The sequence below is a fragment of the Mizuhopecten yessoensis genome, unplaced genomic scaffold (assembly GCF_002113885.1).
Source record: "Mizuhopecten yessoensis strain PY_sf001 unplaced genomic scaffold, ASM211388v2 scaffold11181, whole genome shotgun sequence".
NCBI classification, from domain to species: domain Eukaryota; kingdom Metazoa; phylum Mollusca; class Bivalvia; order Pectinida; family Pectinidae; genus Mizuhopecten; species Mizuhopecten yessoensis.
In genome coordinates, this window is record NW_018408920.1 from 1 (window position 1) to 16262 (window position 16262).

General features: G+C 35.3%; 1 protein-coding gene across 3 annotated transcripts in view; it reads right to left on the reverse strand.

Annotated features, from left to right (window-relative positions):
• Positions 1-539: 539 nt before the first annotated feature.
• The window catches only part of LOC110440449 (heat shock 70 kDa protein 12A-like), a 30854-nt gene continuing 15131 nt past the window's right edge, over positions 540-16262 (reverse strand). Inside the window, exons 2-10 of one of the 3 annotated variants that reach the window (XM_021483547.1) lie at positions 13107-13272; positions 11974-12326; positions 8810-9034; positions 8162-8336; positions 4632-7477; positions 3809-3981; positions 2027-2122; positions 1484-1606; positions 540-885 (exon numbers count right to left, since the gene is read on the reverse strand). In XM_021483547.1, the coding sequence (XP_021339222.1) occupies positions 6402-7477; positions 8162-8336; positions 8810-9034; positions 11974-12297 (1800 nt within the window). In that variant the 5' untranslated portion in view covers positions 12298-12326; positions 13107-13272 and the 3' untranslated portion in view covers positions 540-885; positions 1484-1606; positions 2027-2122; positions 3809-3981; positions 4632-6401. Of the gene's footprint in view, positions 886-1483; positions 1607-2026; positions 2123-3808; positions 3982-4631; positions 7478-8161; positions 8337-8809; positions 9035-11973; positions 12327-13089; positions 14853-16262 lie in introns of those variants that run through there. The other 2 variants (XM_021483546.1, XM_021483548.1) reach the window with 2 other exon arrangements.

The following is a 16262-nucleotide window of genomic DNA, read 5'->3' on the forward strand; positions in this document are numbered from 1 at the left end:
TTATGGAGGGCTACATGTAGTGATCATACATGTCAGACACCCACTGCTATGTTACGGAGGCCTAGTGATCATACATACAAATGTATAAGAAACTCACGACATATTTTGTCTCAAAATATTTTTTTAAATATTTAACATCCAGCATATATAAGTTTACCCTGTTCGGCGATCATGGGAATGAACTTCTCATAATGAGACAAGGAAGGCATGTTTGTTATAGAGTATTGTAGCGTGCAGCGTAAACAAGTTTTTTTCTTCTTCTGAAATTAGAGACATATTTGAGGGAAAGATGTAACGGATAGATCGAACAATATTTCGAGTTTTTGAAATCCTCATTCCGTTGAAACAGTTCAAGAGTAAATAGTATTTCAAACTTAATACAAGATATGTACAATGCCTTGATTTAACCAGCTTGTAAATCATGGTAAAATAAAGGAAATAAGAAAAGTTAACACCGAGACCCTTCAAAAAGTACTTGGAGACCAAGTGGTTCGGGAGAACAAACGTCTTCTGCTTTAGTGATAAAGACTAAAACAAACTTATGAGGTGAATTGAATTTATTATATATCTGCACCTGGAGCTTTTCTTTTGATGGTTTATATCCAATTACACTGACCACAGGAACAAGTGGAAGGTACTTTAGAAAACTTGAAAGCGAAATATCCAAAGGGGGCGACGGAACGTTTTGACGGTCCATTGGGAGCATTGGGTGCATCGGGTTCGTGATCTTCAAGAAGAGCGTCGACGTCACACAGACCTGGGTCGTCACTGATTAAGTCGATGGAATCATGCAAGCTCGGAATGAAAAAATCGCAGAACACAAGGTATCTCTGTGTGTAGAATCCACTCTCGAGACATAGTGAAGCATCGTTGCAGCAGCTTTTCCTGTTCAAATAGAAACAGATTTAAGCAATGTATATAAATAAGGTATTTAATCGGACCTAATGTTTCTGTTATGTGTCGGGGACTGGTCAACCTTTTGAAGAGTTCCAAAGCTATCAGACTATATGCATGTATGTTTATGTAAACATAGTTGAAATATCAGAATATTTTAACAAGGTGCTTGGTGCAGACAAGAAATATAGGTCAGTCCCGCAAGTGATGATTCACCTTAGATTAACCAAATCTGTATTAAAATACCAATTTAAATTATGGCGCATTGATCTATGCCAGGTGAATTATACAAATGCTACTAACAAGAAACATATTTAATTTTGATTTGAACAGAACCAATACATAAATGCCAATTTGTAAGGTGTGCTAATAACTGCAATAGTATGGCTCAAACACCGCATTTCTGTTGTTGTTGTTGTTGTCGTTGAAAAAAATGAACTGAAAGTGTTATTTTACAAGTATGTATAGTCATTGCGTGATACGAAAACCTGGTTCTCCAATATATTTTGTTTGCAGGTGAATACAAAAGCAATGTTTGATATAAACAATGATTGAAAAACAATATCCGTATTCATGTCGGTTTACTTACTGTGCGCAGGTCACGTGTTCCACCTGTTGGAGGTCGGGTCTTACTACCAAACACAGAACTCGTCCATGAAGTTTGAAGTAACCAAATATTTTCTTTGTTTTACTTGGGCAAACCGGAGTCCCCCTGTAAACCCATATTAGGGTGTGCAAGTAAATATCACATGCTTAAAAACTATATAATACAATATGTCATGCGAGATAAACACTAGAATTTAGTATATACTGCATGAATAAGCACGTATCTGAATTAGATCTTATTACGAGTAGACATGTAGATACCAACAATATTTACTTAAATGTGTACACTTTACTGCTATATAACATATATATGTAGGGGTCAATGCAACAAATGCAAAACTATAGATAATATAAACTTGTCAAATCTATTTTAGATAAAGTCATCTATCTTGAACACGCCTACCAGCTACGTACATATAGATACACTCATAACATCCTTCAGGTGTTGTCTAATTGACGGTTTGATAAGTAATGCTTTTAAAAACAATCGGTTTTGCTGCTTGGAATATATACATTGTGTACTTACACCGACATATGTGGATTTACTTTCTCAATGTGCGTCAATCCATGGATATAGTTAAAGGCCCTGGGGTGCTCGTAAAGGCGAGCGATCAGGCGTTCCCTGCAATAAGAATAACACACATATATATATATAGTCATATAGTCATATACTTTATAAAATATTGTTTTGTATCAGATAAAACTGTTTCGTCAGGACAATGTCGACTAATCAAACTGATTGTATATGTTGTTGATAGAGTGAGTATTGATTTAATACTGTCATGTATTGCACATACTGTTCTGTCAATTAACTCAGTTGGATTGCAGTCAACAAACTAAAAGCCAAAAGCAATAACTGAAATTTACATATATGTACAGGCAAACTTCTCATTACAGAGCAGATGAGCTAATTGAGTCGAAACGTGACCTTACCTTACATAATGATGGATTGACATTTTTTCAATGTTCATGCTTGTATGAACGTAAATCGGTTACATACATATTCCATGAAATCCGATTCGAAAGGTTAATGGGGTCAAATTCATTGAAAAGTTTAAGCAACGTCTTATACATAACTAATAAATCAACAGCAGTTGTATTGGACCTGTAAAATGCTAAGATGATGGGCTATAAAACTTCGATTAAAAAGAAAGTATTTGACCCACTGTCAAAGCAACAGAAGTCAAATGCGTTAAAGCAAATCTAAAAAAGACATTCCCTGCAAAAACTACAAGAACAACGATCATTATACCTTTGTGCAAGCTAGTGTGATAGGCTGACAGGCTTGTTTAAAGAAATACCTCTGAGTACTAAATAGAAGTCACAGGAGTATCGAAACCTTTAAACAACTGAATAGCCAACAGGCCTTGTGCATGCTTATGCTTTTCTCTATAGCAAAATGTGGTAAATAACCATCAAGTGTGTACAATAGAAATACCTGACCGGATATCTAGGTCACACGAGTCAAATTTGTAAAATAAACTTTAAACAATAATAAGCAAGAAGCCTAGAGAATTGTTTTTAATGTCACGGTAGTAGTAATTTTTAAACGCTCCTAATGGCTACTCTTAAAGATTCATTATTTGTTGAGTGAAAAATATTAGGCCGGAGGCTTGTAGAGATGAAAGAAAATCAAACTTGTTCAAATGCATAAATTTCACTTTCTTTCAAAGCTCAATTGAGTTCAAATAGTTTAACGAACTGTTACATAGATCCGATAGTCCCAAAACATGTATTTTGACTATGTATTTAAGGAACAAAAGCTAAAGGAATATACATATTGTCTTTGTGTTTGCATGTATGACTTTGCCCTCATGCAATGTCACATGGTATACAAAAGTGGTAAAACCTTTGAACTATTTTGTATATGGATCCTTAACATGTTAAGATATTATATTAAGGTACACACTGTTAGCTAGACTGATAGCATATTGCAGTCGAATACGTACCGGTTACATTGTATGTCATCGAATGTCTATGAATCATGTTCCCGTTTATATTAGATATATGAGTCATGATACCGTGCTAGTATATATATATCTATGTGTCATGGGCTTGATATTGGTTTGTTAATATCTCAAAGCTTTTGCAAAAATAATGTCGGGTATCGTAAATGTAATTTAACGTCGCAAAACATGTCTATGTAGTTACTTCTGTGCTACTAAATAGCACTTCATCTTTCTCTGTTATAACAATTGCATATCCTTTTCGTTTTTGTTTTGTTCCTTTACTGATACATTGTGTTTCATATGTGAACGACTCCAAATCATGTTAGTGTTTGTAATTATGAAACATGAACCCTACTTACCACAGAGAAATATATTCGACAGTCCGGAGAGGTTCACAAACATAATCTGTTGTCTTTACTTCAGTTTTGTCCACGTAAATGACATCACAATCGTCGTCCAGCGGGTCGGCTTCAAGTGTAACGCCATCAACATTACCACTAATACAGACGAGGGTTGCCAGAACTAGTGAAACCTGGATTGAAAGTAGAGACGCCCGAGTCATTGTTTTAAGGAGTTTCTAAACCTATTATCATCAAAGGATACAGTTATAAAAATATGGTCAATCCTTCACAGAAGAACATGTCTTACGTAAATAGTAATTATGTTGTTTTATGTTGTCATTAGCGTTATAAGTTAAGAATTGCATGCTAGCGCGAATATATTCTAGCGTTCTGACCCTATTGTCATCACATATTTATTCGTATTGTTTCATACATGAACCAAACAAAACGTATGAGTCATTTGCAAATAAATATATTAATGCATCAAATGACAATGTTATATATTATTGGATACGTGTGCTTATATCTTAGACAATCCATGGATACGTTTTTCATTATGATTATTACTTTATTTATACGTGAAAAAGTATATATTATCAAACGCTTAAAGTAATCATTATTATTTTTATACGTGTATATATATGTGTGTGTATGTATTATTTAATAAATATTATAATATTTACAAATGTAGTTATATCAAGCTGAGGTTACTAAAACAATTAACATTGCCAAATCAAACAATTTGTGTTAACAACAAGAAGTAAAATACAACATGTTAAACGAGATTTACTCGTAAATTACATTTCTGACACCTATGTCATCCCGATTCCTTTAAGAATACCTGTAAACTGCTCTTCATGTTTGTGAGGTAAAACGTCCCAGAAAGTTTCCGAATAAATCCCGTCCCAGTCGCTCCTGTATTGCGCACTCGGTAGACCGACTCGTAGGTCGCTGTGGATTGACAGCACTCTCAAAATGTACAGTAGATAGTGAACACGTTAATGTTCTGTTTTGTGTTTACATTAGGCCTTTGGCGTATACTTATTGTTTCTATCTATTGCCCTTGTTCTTTAAATTGTTTTCCCTTAACGAAACACCCATAGCTATTTTTTGTACTGGCAATTATCTTCTTTAAGTGTGTCTAAAATGTATACGTTATTAGAAAATTAGTTTGTTAAATTTTCAGGCAAAATGAAGAGCGACAAACGCGTATTAAGTCGTGCCATCTTCATTCAGTCTATCTATACCACGTTTGCCAAAACACGCATAATATTTCAAGATTTTATTATCAGATTGCTATACATATATACAAAAATAGATAGCACAAACATAAAAAGAATAATATTATAAAATACACAGCATTGTGGATAGCCAATATAACATGTATTCAATGAGCAATGACGATCATGTATCATAAAATCATTATCTAATGATATATTACAAATAATATCTCACAATCTTTTATATGATACGAAATATCTAATACAGAGAAATATATCATAATTATGCTATAGCATATATACTTCTCTTTAAAGGATTCCTCATATATTTACACTTAAATGTACATCAGCTTAAAGATAATTTTATCAATAAAAGGCTGTCAATATGCATCGAACTTGAAATCATATTATGTTTAAACTCGGGAAAACCCCTGACTGTACCATTCTAAACCACCTCATATTCATCTTAACTTCAACGCAGTCTGAAAAACCTCCAAATCAATCATTTGTCTGGAGGTTGCAAGCACAGATGGTGATATGGGTATAACTATTCGCCTTGTCCGTATCTTGCCTTAGTGTTATCGATTTTCGAATTACACTTTTGTACACTAAAGTATTCTAAATAACTCTTATACTGCAGAGGATGTTTCTGTCCGTTTGTGTGACGTTATTCGGCAGAAATACCTGTTTTGGATTTGGTTTCTATTTCTATGAATTATATAACATTATATTCTAATCAGTGATAACGGTATACACGTACCAAAACCGTTTTTATACTTTTAAATTGAGTGAAAGTTTAATAAAGTATTGTATGATCCTTTGTTATTATTCTTCAGATACATTGTTTATCATTGCATTAAATAGCAGGACTTTCGAGAACTAAATGTAGTTAGTAGGGGAGGGGCGGGGCTGTCTCTCCATCAGTCATCAACAGTCGATTGCGAGTTTCCAGTATCCTCGGATAACACAAGGCTGTCTAGAGAAATCCAGTTGCTTATTATTGCCTATAATTGATTCGGGAGAAAAATGTTGGATAGTATATAGAATTACTAGATATCTGACCAACTATTTATCAAGTGATATATGTTTGGTAACTCGATAACGTTTCTTTCCGAAGTTAATCACACTGCTGCCATTCTATCAAAAAGACAATCTTTAATGATTTTGATAAGAATTTGTTTGACGTGTTTTACCGAATTGTGTAAAATTTGCATTTCGATATTGTCATCATATAAAGCAATTATTGCTGAATTATTGTCGATAAGAATCGAAGTCCCCCAAATCTAACGAACATATGCTCATGGAACTGTTCTCGTTTTCAGCTGTCAATAAAAATGTAGCATCACGAACAAGATTTAATTGGGCAAAGAGTTGCTTACAATTAAAGCTACTTATTTTCCAGTTTCAAGAACTCCAAAATCGAATTGTGCGTTTGTTGTTTGCTCTGTTTTCTTTACAGTTGCCTCCACGGAAAGTTCCGTTCCCCCAAACCTCAGTCTCACAGATACCCCGCGGTCTGATTCAGGAAGGTTCATAGGGAGGTCCACCAACATCTTACCGATGTAAGTGCAATTCTGTGTCTCACAATACTTGGGTTTGGCTCTTTCTGATGTAAATACCCTGAGGGCCAGCCGCGTTTGCTCATCTGTCAATGGAAAATAGTCGTGATACTCGGTTGCTTCCCCTATATTAACAGACTGCCCCCTAGCAACGTGATTGCTAAACTTATCATTGCAATACACAATCCCTTTTTTAACAGTTTTTCGACTCTCTGGGTCCTCTTGTCTAAACTTCTTAGACGTCTGTATACCATAAGTGTGTTTCATTACACGAGTAGATATGACTCTGGTGTCAAACCCGAAGAGAACTGCACCTTTCAGGACAGAGAGACCAGCATCCTGTGGAATGATAATCCTCTTCCTGCTACCGAATCTCTCCCTGACGGCGTGTCGTAGCATAGGTGACTCTGAAAACCCTCCAACCATCAGGATAATGGAAGTTCCAGCCGCGTCTTCTTGCTCAAATATCCGTTCGACGTGTTCTACAATTGCTCCACAAGCAGTTTCGAACAGTTTCTTTGCTTCAGAGGCATCCACTCTCAACTTGTCACCAATCCATGCCATTTTCCTGCCTCGACGTCCTTCCGATACCGATAGACGCAGTTCTTCCCCTCTCATGTCCTGATACACCTCATTCAGGGCAATCGGAACTTTAAATGTGATCTTCTGGTCAATTTCAGGCGTGATGGTGCGTTTCTTAATTTCAAATTCGCGAACGATGTCAAGGTAGGCATCTCTGTTTTCCATTTTGAATCGGTCCCATACCTGAGGGCCAACCAGCTCTATGAGGAACTCCTCATACGCCTCGTCTACTTTGGTGCCTCCCCAGTCTCCCCCGTTTGCCATGTAGACCTGGTGAAGCGATCCGTCCCCCTGAACCTCCTGGACAGTGATATCTATGGTGCCGCCTGGAACAGAACAGGATCGACAACATATAGAAGTAGATCATTATTCAACTATATTTTACCGACGTCGAATACTGAATAAAACATTTTTTCTGCTTATGTATTAACTTTGATTTGAATGTGATTTCACGCTTGATCATGACATCATCTATAGATGTCAGTTACTTTCGTTGTTATTCGGTATTGTAAAGCATTATTTGCATGCATCTATGTTTGCAATACATTTAAACCGGTATAAAATACGCACACGGTATCATAATATGCATACGGCAATCCCATTGCAATTTGATGTATTTTAAGACCCAACTCCGATAAGCTAGCATCGTTCTTTGTGTCTTATATTTCACCTTTTGTTGAAGTGTGTAATGTATATACCTACACTTGTATATATGTACTACCACGATTTTAACGACTGAACCGCATAATTAGCATGTCAGGCAGAGATGGTTTGATAAAATCAGATACGCATACATGTACGAAATTATTAGAATTATCTGATGGCTGTACATGTATGTAAGGTAAATTACAACAAATAGTGCCTGACAAAATCTCAGAACAGAACGATAAGACATCAATAGGCATCGATAATCAATTCAACACAGGACATCGGAATACCCTACAGTTGATCCAGCAGTATTAAGCATGGTGTACCCCATCACAAAACATTTATATATTTCAGACACGTACCTCCTGCGTCTAATACCAAATACTTCGTGCCAGGACAGATGGCTTCCAGGCCGGCAATATCCTCGCCTGCCTGACATAGTTCCTGCCCCCGCTTTCCTACGGGAATGTGCTTGCAATATATCGATGCTGCCTCTGGCTCCAGAGCGATGTCGAGCTGGTCAGATCTGATGCCTGCCTGCAACAGAAACCACAAATAGACGTTATGAGTTTGAACTAATATATTACAAAATTGTTTTCTGAAAGTGGAAAAAAGGAGATGGTCAATAATAGGTCTTTAATCTTCGTTCTATGAAAAATCATGTTTTCTACAAAAGCAACGTTTTCAAATTCAATTTTGTCAATGTGATTAGAATGTATTTCCATATTTGTTTTTATCTTATAAATCAGAGATTTCAATTTTCTGAAGTATTAATGAACCGAGGAACGTTACCCGCGTCTTTTTGTAAGATGTTTGTTTTTGGGAGGGTGTGAGTTAGTTAGTTAGTATACAACCCAACTCACTTCCGTTTAGTTTGCCATCTGCGTTTAATACGATACCTCATTAAAATTTCAATCTATTTTAAACATTTCAATAATAAGTTTATTGCCTACATTACATAAATATACTCTTAATTCATGACATCTGCATCAGAACTTGATAAAATATACCTTCTTGGCCGCCTCCCTCATGAACTGCTTCGCCTGGTCCGACCAGATGGCTGGCACAGTAAGGACCCAGTGAACTTCGTCGTCCTGGACACCTTCACTGATCGATCGCGCGTGCATTGCGCGAAGCATGTGTTCTCTTAGGTAAAAGATGATAGCCGAGAATACCTCCAACGCGTTCATAAGTTTACCTTTGTCATCCTCAATTGTGGACTGACGGGAAATGTGCTGTAAACAGAATCGTGGATTTTATACAATAATTGGAGACAATCAATTATGTTTTCCTTACTGTTAAAATCATTAATGCCCAATTACAAAGTAATGGCTACGTATATCATGATGATGTTAACTAGATAAACTTCTCCGTATAGTTGGTATTATAGTTTATTTAAACTAGAAAGACTGTACGGGTTTTGAACTATTTCTGGCGATGTAAAATATTAAATGATGTAAACTAGACAGAGTAAAGGTTCTGTTAGTATCACAGTTGAAACGGGACTTACTAGGGTTGTTGCTAGTACCTGTATCACATCAAATGTAAACTAGAAAACCGGTTCAGGTATTGTTAATATTATATTTGGTGTAAACTAGTAAGATGGTTCAGATATTGTTAATATTATATTTTATGTTAACGAAAAAGATGGCTAAGGTATTGTCAATATCATATTTGGTGTAAACTAGAAAGGTTCAGATATTGTTAATATTATATTTAATGTAAACGAAAAAGATGGCTAAGGTATTGTCAATATTATATTTGGTGTAAACCAGAAAGGTTCAGATATTGTTAATATTATATTTAATGTAAACGAAAAAGATGGCTAAGGTATTGTCAATATTATATTTGGTGTAAACCAGAAAGGTTCAGATATTGTTAATATTATATTTAATGTAAACGAAAAAGATGGCTAAGGTATTGTCAATATTATATTTGGTGTAAACCAGAAAGGTTCAGATATTGTTAATATTATATTTAATGTAAACGAAAAAGATGGCTAAGGTATTGTCAATATTATATTTGGTGTAAACCAGAAAGGTTCAGATATTGTTAATATTATATTTAATGTAAACGAAAAAGATGGCTAAGGTATTGTCAATATTATATTTGGTGTAAACCAGAAAGGTTCAGATATTGTTAATATTATATTTTATGTAAACGAAAAAGATGGCTAAGGTATTGTCAATATTATATTTGGTGTAAACCAGAAAGGTTCAGATATTGTTAATATTATATTTTATGTAAACGAAAAAGATGGCTAAGGTATTGTCAATATTATATTTGGTGTAAACCAGAAAGGTTCAGATATTGTTAATATTATATTTTATGTAAACGAAAAAGATGGCTAAGGTATTGTCAATATTATATTTGGTGTAAACTAGAAAGGTTCAGATATTGTTAATATTATATTTTATGTAAACGAAAAAGATGGATCAGGTACTGTCAATATTATATTTGGTGTAAACTAGAAAGGTTCAGATATTGTTAATATTATATTTGATGTAAACGAAAAAAGATGGCTAAGGTATTGTCAATATTATATTTGGTGTAAACTAGAAAGGTTCAGATATTGTTAATATTATATTTGATGTAAACGAAAAAAGATGGCTAAGGTACTGTCAATATTATATTTGGTGTAAACTAGAAAGGTTCAGATATTGTTAATATTATATTTGATGTAAACGAAAAAGGATGGCTAAGGTATTGTCAATATTATATTTGGTGTAAACTAGAAAGGTTCAGATATTGTTAATATTATATTTGATGTAAACGAAAAAAGATGGCTAAGGTACTGTCAATATTATATTTGGTGTAAACCAGAAAGGTTCAGATATTGTTAATATTATATTTTATGTAAACGAAAAAGATGGTTAATAATCATCTCAAACGCCTAGACGCCTAGCAAGTAGCAAGAACCTGCCAGGAAGCTCAATATTCAACTCCTAACAACATCTCAACCATTTTTCTATTTACACCAACTATAATATAGACATTACCTGAACCATTTTTTCTAGTTTACATTTGATGTGATACATGTACTGACAACAACCCTAGTAAGTCCCGTTTCAACTGTGATACTAACAGAACCTTTACTCTGTCTAGTTTACATTTGATGTAATACAGGTACTCACAACAACCCTAGTAAGTCTCGTTTCAACTGTGATACTAACAGAACCTTTACTCTGTCTAGTTTACATTTGATGTAATACAGGTACTCACAACAACCCTAGTAAGTCTCGTTTCAACTGTAATACTAACAGAACCTTTACTCTGTCTAGTTTACGTCATTTAATATTTTACATCATCAGAAATACCTACAAATAAACTCTTATATAGACTATACCGATCAGTGTATCTAGTTAACATCATCACGGTGTACGTAGCCATAACTTGGTTTTTGTGCATTATGGTTTTAAAGGGTACTCAATATCCATAAAGCAAGGGATGTTCCACATTAAAATATGGGACATCAACTGTAACTACACCCGAGTAGGCGATAAGCGACTGTGGGCCTACACACATGTATATTTTACGAATTGGAAATGTGACGTCAGTGTTATGGAATAAAGCACTGTCAGTATTCCGTTACATTCAGTGATATAAAACAAATCTTTGTTTTCAAACTACAACATATCTGAAGGTATAAGCATCTTCATTTTCCTGTGAGAACTACTGATAAAACCATTCGTATGAAAATGGTATACCAAGCTATGTTAATACTATTTGTTCTTCTTTTTAGCCTGGAGTTTTCAAACTCAAAAATGCATAACCGGGTGAGCTTAGTTTTCAAGAATATTCGTGTGTCTGCTAAGGTCTTTAGAAAGTCAACGTATGTGTGAACTCACGTGGCAATTGGCTTCCTGTTAATGATACCTTGGTTTTTATCACAAATTGTATCGTGTTCATACATCGAAACACTTGCTGTTGCGAGGACTTTAAACTTGGATCAAAACACAGGGATTCGTGTCTAAAACACATATATACTATACTGATAGGGGTCAAAGCACACCAAATTCTGTGATTAAAATTGAAATCACAAATTGTCAAAATATGTAAGTAACCAATAACTGAATTTATCTAACAAATAGATTACTAGTTCTGATATGGTAAGGCCGTAGGACACTGAATAGACTTTAAGTTGTGTGCACTGGTTCATGTATACAGTTCTTACTGGGTTGTTATACAGCATCATTTTGAACCGCCGGAAGTAGTACCAGTCATGATGCTCGTCGTCAATGGCCAAGTCTGCATACTTGTCCTCGGCCTCGAATCCAAATGAGTGAAATTTCTGCTCTGGAGTGAAGAGTGCACATGTTGGAGTTTTAAGGGATATACCAACTCGAGATCCACTATTCCAGGTATTTCCTTGGATCCGGAGTGCGTCGTTCGCGTAGTCGTTTCGGAATGCGAAAGCGTATCCGGAATAGGTAGTGCCGAAGTCAATGGCGGCTACTATCATCTTTTCACTGTCTTTGTCCTCTAAAAAGGACGCCATGGTGACAGGAAAGCCTCGATTAACTGCTCCTATGATGAAACAAATTGATTTTTGTATTGCATGTATTTATTCAAAAATAGCACAAAATAGTTTTAAACTTAAGGAAACTACCACCACACACACACACATACACACTCATTTTGTAATACCATCAAATATACCATGCAATTGTTTCACAACTTTCCTACAGTCATGTCACATTCACATTTATTAGTGAGCAAGTTTTTTTATAGCTGAACTTGTAGTTTTTAAAGAGACACAAGGAGAAATGGTGTATTTCTACAAATTCAAAATCAACTCAACTTGGTTGTGTTAAAGCCAGAACCATGATATCACCAATCGGTATGGTCTCGGGACGCAATATAACTTTCAGTCCCAGGGCCACTGAGGAAAACATGTAGGAGATGTGAACGTGATCGGACGACTGGTCCTATTTACCTACCGTTATCAATTCATATATATGTGTATGTCATTTGAAACATAAATCTTTCGGCCAGAAAATACATAAGGCCCACATGCAAGGTGCATGTACACCACAACATGTTTAAACACGTCACCGTGTGAAACGCATACGACAAATACATGTACTTAGTAAATTTTATATTCAAAACGAAAGTACATACGGTTTCCTATAACGAAAACAGAAATGTATATTGTTTCCTTCTTGGTTTGTAATATCTGTAGCACCTGATTACTATTTGTCTTTAACTATTACAAAAGTGTAGAAAATACAGATTGAGTGAGAACATATGTACACGTAGAGTGTATAGGCCAGTGTAGTTACACACGTACATATGATCATTACTCACCGCCCGTATGTACAGTTGTATAGGTGTATCGTCACTGTATATGGCGACGTCTTCTTCAGTGTACCACCCGACCAGTCAGACGATTCACTTTCCTGTCAGTACCCAGCGATAACGACATAGGCACGTCATCGGCAGTTCTCGGAATGTCTCTATAATTGTCCTATACCTGTGTTATAAGATGTTTCAGGATGTACTTTCGTTTTTAAAATAGAATTCACATGCTGTGTAGAGAGACTTACGTCTATAGACTGCATTCCGTATTTATTAATGTAAAATGTGTTTAGTTTTGGTTTCCATAGGCTTATCGCATTACAGCTTACAACGTATCATATCATTCATATGTTCGTCCCTTTTAACTGATGGGGGCCGATTTGGGCCGATTTACCGTCCCGTTAACTGCCGGGCGACCGATGGGGGCCAATACTCAACACATACACCAATAGAGATTCGTAAAATAAGACTGTTTGTCACTAAATTTCGCATCAAATAATCACTGGAAATACGTCAAACGTAGGAGGAGATGACGTCAATATATAACTTTATGACGTCATACTTAACTATTTCTTTGAAAACTGTCATGACATGTCCATGTTCGAGGACATTTACACCTGAGCTAGTCACGGTCATCTTATTTAACAGATTTGATAGTGTGTCACTCCTGAAAGATACTGGCAAAATGTAACAAATCTAGACCTAACCAGGGTTAACACGTTTAACCAATGCTAACAAAAGGTATCTCAATGTAATTTATTGCAACAAACTTGATATACCTCTCCACTAGTAAGAGGCAAGACAAATATCATAGGACTCCTGCTTATTCAGAAAAAAAATCTTTGAAATATTTTAACACGTTTGAAACAGGGGTCCTTGAAAATAACTAAAGGTCAAACTGAACCATTGCTCCAAGAGTGATCTTAGCCAAATATTTCCCCGTATGCATCTTGTTTGATCCAGGTTAGATGCTCATCAGGGACGGAAAGTAAGCAAACAGCACACAGTCTTATCCGTCTACCGAATAATTGACAGACTTTATCATATTAAAGATTATGTCATTGTAGGGTTATGAGAGTGTGTGCATGACAAAGAAGGACGTGTAGTCGTGTGATTAAAATGGTAATACTGTACCCACGTAAATTCGGAAAAATCTTAGGGTACAGAATGATATATTATCAAAAGATCATTTCGGAAGTGTCTACCAAAAGTTCATTTTCAGTATCTTTCGAGAGTGAAATCTTCGATTTCAAAGATTAATCATTTTTAATTAATGGTTTGATTTTAATGTTGACTTATTAGAACATTTTTGGTAGTTTTCTGTAGCTGTAAACTGATACAGAATAATATAGCCACTGGTCTTTACACACGCGTTTCCTAGGTCCGTTATACTTAGCATATTTATTTACACAAAAGGAAAAAGCCGTATTCAACCAAATGTGAAATTATAACTTTCGTAGCAAGAAATTATTTCTGTCCTTCTGTATCCTAACACCAGTAAGACTAGATTTAGACATCATTTACATTGGAGATCTAGCAGAGAGAATTGTACTGAAGGGTTGGGGTGACAATTACACGTCTTACATGAATAACACGGCATCGTAAACTGTAAACATCAAGAACAGAACTTATCCACAACAAATATGAAAATAAACAAAATAAAATAGCAGACTACATTTCTTTTCCGTATTCATGTACTACTTTGACATCAGAGAGAAAATATAAAAATGTATGTAAAATTAGGGATAGTGCCATGTACGTTGTTTTGAGTGGCTATACTGGCGATTAGAACATGAAATTTGGTTTGAACTCGAGACCGATAGGTCGAGAGTTGAAACCAAATTTCATTTTCATTTTAAAATATTTTGTGAAATCAATCAGATTTAATGGGAATTTGGCAACATGCAAAGCCTTTACAAACCCTCTCCTAGGTCTCAAACAATAGCAATATAATGAACTTTGAATATTTACATAATGCTTTAGGAACATAAGAATTAGATCAGTGCCAATGATGATAAGAGACAACATACATACACACATGCATGCATACATACATGTACAGACATACATACACTCATACATACTTACATGCATGCATGCATGCACACACATACATACATACATGCATACATGCATGCGTGCATACATACACATATACATACATACATATATACATGCATACATAACATTCAAAATATGTTGGTTGATTCTATATATCTCTGAACACAAACACGAATAGAAGAGTTAAGATCTTCACTAAGGAAACTACTTCCTTTAGTCAATATATTAATATTATACATTAGATGTTCATAAATGTTTAGGTCCAAGTTTAAGTGTAAATTTAAATTTGTGTCAAGCTGTAAATGAGACAGAGATATTAACATATGTTGTCTTTGAGTCATATATCTAGGACAATGCAGAACCAAATTTCATGTTCTCATCGCCAGTATAGACACGAAAAACAACGTACTATCCCCATTCTAACACACTTTAACAAATATCCTACGATAATATGTTTAGAAACATTTTATTTCCTTGTACAAAAGTACGTAATAAAGTACTTTATGACGTGTACTAGCGACGTGTCATTCAGCAGCGGACTGACCAATCGGAAAGAAGCTTTCAAAAGTCCGCCATTTGGCCCCGCCCATACTGCCGAGCGCTTTATCTGCATGTTGACGAGGCGGAATATTTGGATTGTTCGTGAACGTCCTGTTACCAAAGTTTATACGACACATTTTGATTAATATTAACGAAATCTTACATTTCCATGTCAGTATGCATACTAATCTGTGCTTATCGACAAAATCGGTGAGTATTTGTATAGATTTGTGAAGAGTTTTGTGTAAATTCATACGACACATGTGAAATGTTTCATTTGATTTCGTATCTAACTAGATGCCTTCACACGGATGGAACGAACGTTTCAGTGATAATGGAGGTAAGAACAAGGAATGTTTACCTTTTACATTTTAATTCATTCAACAAATACATTTCATTGGTCGTTTCTGTTCTGGTGCCTGCTAGCCTTATCAGCGGATTTCGCTAAGAGGCGAGCTTGACGCCATATTGTTTTGGTTAGAGGCGGGGCGGGGCTTAAGTACAATGGGAGGAGCTTAACACGATTGATCATGATTCTATCGCAGATTAGAACATGGTCCGTAT